Source organism: Salvelinus fontinalis, chromosome 12, assembly GCF_029448725.1.
Source record: "Salvelinus fontinalis isolate EN_2023a chromosome 12, ASM2944872v1, whole genome shotgun sequence".
In the NCBI taxonomy this organism is placed as follows: domain Eukaryota; kingdom Metazoa; phylum Chordata; class Actinopteri; order Salmoniformes; family Salmonidae; genus Salvelinus; species Salvelinus fontinalis.
This window is the reverse complement of record NC_074676.1, coordinates 9655817-9666034: the sequence shown is the minus strand read 5'-3', so window position 1 is coordinate 9666034 and position 10218 is coordinate 9655817. Positions and strand designations below refer to the sequence as shown.

The 10218-nt window shown below is 41.5% G+C and overlaps 1 protein-coding gene across 1 annotated transcript in view; it reads left to right on the top strand.

Annotated features, from left to right (window-relative positions):
- Positions 1 to 3506: 3506 nt before the first annotated feature.
- The window catches only part of LOC129866757 (metallophosphoesterase MPPED2-like), a 45865-nt gene continuing 39153 nt past the window's right edge, over positions 3507 to 10218 (top strand). Inside the window, exons 1-2 of the mRNA XM_055939598.1 lie at positions 3507 to 3779; positions 4660 to 4914. Of these exons, the coding sequence (XP_055795573.1) occupies positions 4733 to 4914 (182 nt within the window). The 5' untranslated portion in view covers positions 3507 to 3779; positions 4660 to 4732. The remainder of the gene's footprint in view (positions 3780 to 4659; positions 4915 to 10218) is intronic.

Genomic DNA, 10218 nt, shown 5'->3' with positions numbered 1-10218 from the left:
GTCTATCACAGTGCCATCGGTTTTGTCACCAAAGCCCCATATACTACCCACCACTGCGACCTGTATGCTCTCATTGGCTGGCCCTCGCTTCATATTCGTCGCCAAACCCACTGGCTCCAGGTCATTTATAAGTCTTTGCTAGGTAAAGCCCCACCTTATCTCAGCTCACTGGTCACCATAGCAGCACCCACCCGTTGCATGCGCTCCAGCAGGTATATTTCACTGGTCACCCCAAAGCCAATTCCTGCTTCGGCCACCTTAACTTCCAGTTCTCTGCTGCCAATGATTGGAACGAACTGCAAAATTCACTGTAGCTGGAGACTCATATCTCCCTCACTAGCTTTAAGCACCAGCTGTCAGAGCAGCTCACAGATCACAGCACCTGTACATAGCCCATCCAACTACCTCATCTCCATACTTTTTTAAATGTTATTTATTTTTCTCCTTTGCACACCAGTATCTCTACTTGCACACTCATCTTCTGCACATCTATCACTCCAGTGTTTAATTGCTATATTGTAATTATTAATTAATAAATTATAATTATTTCACCACTATGGCCTATTTATTGCCTTACCTCTCTTATCCTACCTCATTTGCACACACTGTATATAGACTTTTTCTATTGTATGTTTGACTGTATGTTTGTTTATTCCATGTGTAACTCTGTGTTGTTGTCTGTGTCACACTGCTTTGCTTTATCTTGGCCAGGTCGCAGTTGTAAACTAGTCAACTAGCCTACCTGGTTAAATAAAGGTGAAATAAAAAAAATTATAGGATACATGAAGAGTAGTTACTTTTTCCTTCACACCTTTGCTGGTACTGATTGCACACATTAGGAAAGCAAAATGCTGTAGTGGGACATAATAGTATGCCAATTTCTCTAATAATTTCCAAGTGTACAAATCAAATTTTATTTGTCACATGCGCCGAATACAACCGGGTTAGGCCTTACCTTGAAAAAAAACGAGAAAAAAAATTACAATAAAATAACGAGGCTATATATACAGTACAGGGGGTACTGGTGCCGAGTCAATGTGCGGCGTACAGGTTAGTCAAGGTAATATGTACATGTACAGTGCATTCGGAAAGTAGTCAGAACCCTTCACTCTTTCCACATTTTGTTACGTTTATTGCTTATTATTAATTGTATCAAATAGTATTTTTTTCCTCATCAATCTACACACAATACTCCATAATGCCAAAGCTACATTTATTAAAAATAAAAAACTGAAATATCACATTTACTTAAGTATTCATGTCACGTTCGTCGTAACATTTAAGTGAGGAGGACAAAGGCGCAGCGTGATAACAATACCTTCTTCTTTCATGAAAACGAAACGAACACTATACAAACTAATCAAAACAACAAACAGACGAACGTGAAGCTATACAAACAATAAGTGCAGCCACTGGCAACTTACACATAGACAATCACCCACGAACTACCTAATGAATATGGCTGCCTAAATATGGCTCCCAATCAGAGACAACGATAGACAGCTGTCTCTAATTGAGAACCAATCTAGGCAACCATAGACTTACATAAACACCTACAATGAACACAACCCCATGAACTCTACAAACACCCCCTAGACAATACAAACACCCTAGACGAGACAAAAGCACACAAACATCCCCCATGTCACACCCTGACCTAACTAAAATAATAAAGAAAACAAAGATAACTAAGGCCAGGGCGTGACAATTCAGACCCTTTACTCAGTACTTGTTGAAGCATCCTTGGCAGCGATTACAGCCTGAAGTCTTCTTGGATATGACACTACAAGCTTGGCACACCTGTATTTGGGGAGTTTCTCCCATTCTTCTCTGCAGATCCTTTCAAGCTCTGTCAGGTTGTATGGGGAGTGTCGCTACACAGTATTTTCAGGTCTCTCCAGAGATGTTCGATCAGGTCCAAGTCCGGGCTCTGGCTAGGCCACTCAAGGACATTCAGAGACTTGTCCTGAAGCCACTCCTACGGTGTCTTGGCTGTGTGCTCAGGGTCATTGTTGAAAGGTGAACCTTTGCCCCAGTCTGGGGTCCTGAGCACTCTGGAGCAGGTTTTCATCAAGGATCTCTTTATAATTTGCTCCGTTCATCTTTCCCCCAATCTTGACTAGTCTCCCAGTCACTGCTGCTGAAAACATCCTCACAGCATAATGCTGCCACCACCACGCTTCACCGTAGGGATGGTGCAAGGTTTCCTCCAGACATGACGCTTGGCATGCAGGCGACTGAGTTAAATCTTGGTTTCGTCAGACCAGTGAATCTTGTTTCTCATGATCTGTGAGTCCTTTAGGTGCCTTTTGGCAAACTCCAAGTGGGCTGTCATGTGCCTTTTACTGAGGAGTGGCTTCCGTCTGGCCACTCTACCATAAAGGCCTGATTGGTGGAGTGCTACAGAGATTGTTGTCCTTCTGGAAGGTTCTCCCATCTCAACAGAGGAACTCTGGAACTCTGTCACAGTGACCATCGGGTTCTTGGTCACCTCCCTGACCATTCTCCCCCATATGCTCAGTTTGGCCCGACGGCCAGCTCTAGGTTAGAATTTTGGTGGATCCAAACTTCTTCCATTTAGGATCGATGGTGGCCACTGTGTTCATGGGGACCTTCAATGCAGCAGACCTTTTTTGGTACCCTTCCCCAGATCTGTGCCTTGACTTAATCCTGTCTCAGAACTTTACAGACAATACCTTCAACCTCATGGCTTGATTTTTGATCTGACATGCACTACCAACTGTGGGACCTTATATAGACAGGTGTGTGCCTTTCCAAATCATATGCAATCAATTTAATTCTCCACAGGTGGACTCCAATCAAGTTGTGGAAACATCTCAAGGATGATCAATGTAAACAAGATGCACCTGAGCTCAATTTCGAGTCTCTTAGCAAAGAATCTGAATGCTTATGTAAATAAAGTATTTCAGTATTTATGTCTTTATGATGATTTTTTATTTTATTTAATCCATTTTACAATAAGGCTGTAACGTAACAAAATGTGGAAAAAGTGAAGGGTCTGAATACTTTCCGAATGCAGGTGGGTAGGGGTAAAGTGACTATGCATAGATAATAAACATCAACTAGCAGTAGCATTAAACAAAGGGGGGGGGGGGGGGGGGGGGGGGGGGGTAGAATGCAAATAGTCCGGGTAGTATGTCATTGGTTTAATTTACACTGCTGGGACCTTACGTTTAACAGTACAAATGTGTATTTAATTTGGTGTATTTGTCTTTCTTTATATATAATGTATAATACTGTAACGACCCTGTATAAACAGGGTTACAATACGTTTTAATAGGCAACAATGGCTATGTGAGCCCAATTGTAGGCTATCCAAAAATATAAATAGTAAAAAAAAAAAATAGCTTGCTTTAAATCCTATTTAAAATTATACAAACAGTAGTCCCAGTGCAGTCCCCTCGGCGTCTCCCTGTGCTTCTGTACTGCTCTCTGACCCCGGTGGCAGTCCTCTCGCACTGCACTGCACTCTCGGGCTCCCCCCTCCTTCTCTTTTCACATCGAGGCTCCTTACTCGCTCGTTGCCTGTCTGTCGCATTTCCTCAATTGCCAGCCGAGGGTCTCTCAGGGTCGAAGGTTCTGCCCTGCTAGCCACGACCTCCACCTCTGAAGACGTGAATTCTCTGCGTTATCTATGGGACCGCGTTTTTGAAAACAGATAGGGTTAACGCGGAGCAGTTGTCGGCCGAAGGAAAGGAACTCGCCACCCGTTTGGCAAGAAAATCGTTGGGAAAAAATAACGAGGCAGGCACAAAGCGGTGGGTTAGAGGTGGCTTGTCATTTACGAGCCATATGGATACAGAGGTTTCTGCAGAGGCTATAGATGTTGCTATTCGTACTATTTTTAGATGCAATAACTTGGTTTATGTTTGTATTTTATTCTCTGTAATGCAGGATACAATAAATTAGGAACAACACAATCTTGTAATCTCGGGTGTCAGAGGTCCAATTTGGTCTCTTTTCCATATTTCTCTTTTTAGGCTGATTGGTAGAAATGGTGCATAGGTTTTTAAAATTCCCTCTTCATAATGTTGCGATGTGAAACAAAAGAGGGAACAGATTTTACGTAAAAGATCCTCTTACAATTTAGTTTGTAAGACAATCAGCTTGTTAAAGTTGAGTGGTGGAAAATGTAGTCTTGTCTGCATCTCTGTTCATTTGCTCATGTTAAATTCGTCTGGATAGTTATGTTTTTGTTTTCTTGACCGTTTTAAGTGGTTTCGTCAAAGTTCACGTACGTCATCTAGCCAATAGGCCTACTACTGCAACTATAATTCACTTGGTTACATTGTATACATTTACTGAGTCACTATTACATTTTGTAAAAATATTTTGTTGTTAGGTTTTAATGTCGGAGCTTTATCCTATCTACTGTAGGTAAAATCTATCAGCAGAAATGAACAAGACCTGTATGGCTTCTTTTCTGATATTAGTGGTTGAGTTATTATTGTAACTATGTATTCTGAATGTTTTCTTGCTGTGTCTTTGTACAATACTCAGTTAATGCTGTCATTTAATTTATTTGAATTAAGGCTCAGTTAATGCTGTCATTTATTGCAGCATATTTTTTTTATGATGATACGGCACAATTATTGTATATAAAGATTTCCTCCTCTCTTTCTGTTTACGGTGGTACAGATTGTCCAGAGGGCCGGTGGGTCTGAGTTGGTGAGCTGAGCGGGGCCATTCTGAATGATGCCTGCTTCCTAGAATGGTCCTGGATCCTGGTAAACTAACTGCCCATGTCCCTAGCAGTGGAGCCATGGCTCACAGAAACCCCCCCTCTCAGGGCAAGGTGACCATCACTGTGGACGAGTACAGCTCCAACCCCACACAGGCCTTTACCCACTACAACATCAACGAGAGCCGCTTCCAACCACCCCATGTCCACATGTGAGTATCTACCTCCCTTTCATCTGAAGGGCCTTTACAGTGCACAGAGTATTGATTGATGGGTTCAAAAAAAAAGAAGGTGAATATATAGACATCTGTCCTCACTACCTCTACCACCAACCCCCAGCTGGTGGTGCCTTCTGTATTCTCTATTCTCACCACATATTAGCTTGTGATTCACACAGAAGAATAGATGGAGGGTGATTTTATTTAATTTGATTGGTTTGTGAGTTATCCACCCTGCCAAATAATCTACAGTGGCAGAGGCCACCTTTCATGTTATCAACTTAACGGAGGTCAGAGGTGCGGTGGGTTTATAAGCTATTTAACAATGTTCCTTTGACCTCTGGGTCACAGTTCAATTGTAAGTAACTTCCCTATTGACTTCTGAATCATTAGGATGTAATGAGTGTTGCTGTAGATGAGGTGGGTTGGCCCGGGGTGGTCAGAGGGGGAGGCAGGTGCTTCTGGCTGTCTCACTGGGACTCACTGACTGGCAGTGACACCCACACAAAACACTTTACCAGCAGAGAGAAAACAAAGGCGTACGGCAGATGTCCTCTTTTATAGAAGTCTGGACTTCCGTTAACCAGTGTTTTTCACTTAGTCCACTAATAACTACATTTTTTAAATAGTAACCATTATATTACAACGGCTCTCTGTGTCTGTTTGTCTTAGACCCTGAACAGATGTCTCAGTAGAACAACAAGGTGGACTTTGTTGGATCAGTTGGATTGTTTATTGAAGCTATCTGCCACTGCTATAGTAATTCAATCGGATGGAGCGTTTTAGAACAGGACTGTGAGAAGCTAAAAGCCGAAATCACACGGAGAGAGGTCCGTCAACGGCGTGAAATTTGCATGCAAGAGTAGCGAGTGTCAATTCACACGCTACGTCACATATGGCAAATTAATTGTCATGAAAATCCATAATACATAGTTGTATTTGTTTATATTTGCTATGTAGCCCCTGGAAATTATTGTTGTGTGTTCTATTTGACTCACCTAAAATGTCCTACGGGGGCCAACGTACCTGCCTGGACTAAACATTTTGTTATGCTAGCATGCATGAGGAGAGTTGTAGATAATAAAGCCGAGCAGTTTCTAACGATGTTGGCTAGTCTCGTTCTTTCTGTATAACATGGCTTCTCTCTTGAAATCGGAGTTCCTCGAGTTTTCCAGTTGTAGCCTGCCTACGCTAACATGCCTGCTCGAAATCAACACAAGTAGGCTATTGTTTTCAAATAGGTAGCAGGTAAATCATAGCCTACAGCCCAATAAAACATTTTTAGGACAACTTTAGCCTACTTATAAAGTAGGGAAGATCATACAAATCCTCTAATTCCTGACCTTTTCTACAAATGACTCACTCAATCTCCGGACCAGTTTGATTAATTTGAACCAATATGCACTCGCTTTAACCATGTACTTTGTTTGAACTTCATCAATCAAATTGGCTGTAAGCTACAACGGTGATAGCCAACTGTCAAGAAATGGCATTGACAGCGTGATATATAATTCACAGTGCAGTTGATGAATGTGTAGAATCTTGTTGCATTCATGCATTATCATAAGCACTAGCCTAAACATACTATTGGCACTCTCAGTTAAACCTATCAACAATAAATACACTTTTTACCTACACATTTCACAATTCCAGACGTAACAATGCACAAACAGACCGTATTCGGACAATTTATCAGCTCAGTTCACCAGCATTGCTCCGCGTACCGCCACACCGGGAGTCATGACCGGGAGTCATGACCGCAGTAAAATTCTACCTGACCTTGAGTCACGGTAATCTCCTGTTATGCACTCTGGACACGCATTAGTAGTACCAAACCTACTAACGATCATCAGGTGTCTAATGGCCTGGTACTCGGGGCTCTATTGTCCCTCTAACCACTCTGACATTAAATGCAAATGCAATCGAAAATCACATCAAACATTTATCAGAAGAGTATCATGCTTTTATAGCTCACTTAACTGTGATTGATCAATTTGAAGAAAGTAGTTCAACAACAGGTTAAAACTGAGTGGGAAACATGGTCGTGGATGGGGATGTTGTTTCAAAGCCTCACACGACGACATGGACAGCGCTTTCTAAGGTAATGATTCATTCAAATGAAAAACATGCACATTAGAGCTTATGCAAAAGCCTAGGCCTATATATGAGCCCCCCCCCCCCCCCCCCCCAAAAAAAACCTGAATTCAAATAATGATTGTGCCGTTATACAATACATAGCCTACCGCATATTACACATGGCCGAAAAACATTTACAAATATGTATATAGTGATTTAAGAAAACTTTGGTACATAATTGGTCTAGACTAAATTAAACGCATTCAGATTTAGCCTACAATTAGTGTATTTGTATCTTGAATAGCCTAGTAATAGGGCTTTTTTTCCCATAATTAATAGGCCGACAAGTTACATTTTTGCTACAGAATATCTCACCACTGTGAGTTTCCATCTCCTCCCCTCTCCAACAGGCAGAAAGAGGGGCTGTCAATAGTTTAATGAAATATGTTGTGAAAACATATTCCTATTGACGTTCCCTAACAGATTTCACTTGGTTTCCCAAATTAAGCACTGAGTAGCTGCAGGAACAGGGTTGGAGAGCCTATGGCATACAGAGTTTGGGAAGCCTACCCAACATGAGTGACAAATGTACTGGCAGGAAACTACCCTCCATTTGCTATTCCAATATTTGTATTTATTAGGGATCCCCATTTTTTTTATTTGGGATTCAAACACATTAAAGCACTTACATATAAAACAAAAGACAAAACTGTACATCATATAACATTAATACACCACTACATATATACAATACAAAATATACAATACAAAATGTATAATACCACCATACAACAATATTGCAATGTATGTGTGTGTAGAGTGCGTGTGCTAGCGCTTGTGTGCATATGTGTGTGTCTGTACCTTTTGTGTGTCTCTTCACAGTCCCTGCTGTTCCATAAGGTGTATTTTTACCTGTTTAAAAAAAATCTGATTCTACTGCTTGCATCAGTTACCTGATGTGGAATAGAGTTGCATGTAGGTATGGCTCTATGTAGTATTGTGCGCCTCCCATAGTCTGTTCTGGACTTGGGGACTGTGAAGAGACCTCTGGTGGCATGTCTTGTGGGGTATGAGTTTAAACAGACAGCTCGGTACATTCAGCATGTCAACACCTCTTACAAAAAAAAAGTAGTGATGAAGTCAATCTCTCTTCCACTTTGAGCCATGAGAGATTGACATGCATATAATTCACGTTAGCTCTCCGTGTACATTTAAGGGCCAGCCGTACTGCCCTGTTCTGAGCCAATTGTAATTTTCCTAAGTCCCTCTTTGTGGCACCTGACCACACTACTGAACAGTAGTCTAGGTGTGACAAAACCAGGGCCTGTAGGATCTGCCTTATTGATAGTGTTGTTAAGAAGGCAGAGCAGTGCTTTATTATGGACAGACTTCTCCCCATCTTAGCTACTCTTGTATCAATATGTTTTGACCTTGACATTTTACAATCCAGATTTACTCCATGCAGTTTAGTCACCTCAACTTGCTCAATTTCCTCATTATTCATTACAAGATTTAGTTGAGGTTTAGGATTTTGTCCCAAATACAATGCTTTTAGTTTTGTAAATATTTAGGACTAACTTATTCCTTGCCACCCATTCTTTGTCAAGTGTTGCAGTCATTTCAGTTGCTGTAGTAGCTGACGTGTACAGTGTTGAGTCATCTGCATTACATAGACACTGGCTTTTCTTAAAGCCAGTGGCATGTTGTTAGTAAAGATTCAAAAAAGTAAGGGGCCTAAACAGCTGCCCTGGGGAATTCCTGATTCTACCTGGATTATGTTGGAGAGGCTTCCATTGAAGAACATCCTCTGTGTTCTGTTAGACAAGTAACTCGTTATCCACAATATAGCAGGGAATGTAAAGCCATAACACATACGTTTTTCCAGCAGCAGACTATGATCGATAATGTCAAAAGCCGCACTGAAGTCTAACAAAACAGCCCCCACAATCTTTTTATCATGAATTTCTCTCAGCCAATCATCAGTCATTTGTGTAAGTGGTAAAATAGAATTGTATCTGGTCAAACACCATTTTTTTCAGAAGTTTACTAAGTGTTGGTAAATGTCTGATTGGTTGGCTATTTGAGCCAGTAAAGGTGGAATGACTTTTGCTTCTCTGCAGGCCTGAGGGCACACACTTTCTAGCAGGCTTAAATTGAAGATATGGAAAATAGGAGTGGCATTATCGTCCGCTATTATCCACAGTAATTTTCCATCCAGGTTGTCAAGACCCAAGTGGCTTGTCATTGTTGATAGACAACAATAATTTGTTCACCTCTTCCACACTCACTTTACGGAATTCAAATGTATAATGCTCGTCTTTCATCATTTGGTCAGATATACTTGGATGTGTAGTGTCAGCATTTGTTGCTGGCATGCCATGCCTAAGTTTGCTAATCTTGCCAATGAAAAAGTAATTAAAGTAGTTGGCAATATCAGTTCTGTGATATTGAATGAGCCATCTGATTCATTGAATGATGGAGCCCAGTTGACCTTTTTTTCCCAAAATGTTATTTAAGGTGCTCCAAAGCTTTTTACTATCATTCTTTATACAATTTGTCTTTGTTTCAAAGTAAAGTTTATTTGTCATTTTATGCCCCTCTTCCCACAGGTGTTATTACTACATCTGAGGGTTTAGAGCTTGAGGTAGTCACCTCATACAAGTACTTGGGAGTATGGCTAGACGGTGTACTGTCCTTCTCTCAGCACATATCAAAGCTGCAGGCTAAGGTTAACTCTAGACTTGGTTTCCTTTATCGTAATCGCTCCTCTTTCACCCCAGCTGCCAAACTAACCCTGAATCAGATGACCATCCTACCCATGCTAGATTACGGAGACATAATTTATAGATCGGCACGTAAGGGTGCTCTCAAGCGGCTAGATGTTCTTTACCGTTCGGCCATCAGATTTGCCACCAATGCTCCTTATAGGACACAACCCTGCACTCTATACTCCTCTGTAAACTGGTCATCTCTGTATACCCGTTGCAAGACCCACTGGTTGATGCTTATTTATACCATCTTAGGCCTCACTCCCCCCTATCTGAGATACCTACTGCAGCCCTCATCCTCCACATACAACACCCGTTCTGCCAGTCACATTCTGTTAAGGTCCCCAAAGCACACACATCCCTGGGTCGCTTGTCTTTTCAGTTCGCTGCAGCTAGCAACTGGAACGAGCCTCAACAAACACTCAAACTGGACAGTTTTGTCTCAATCTCTTCA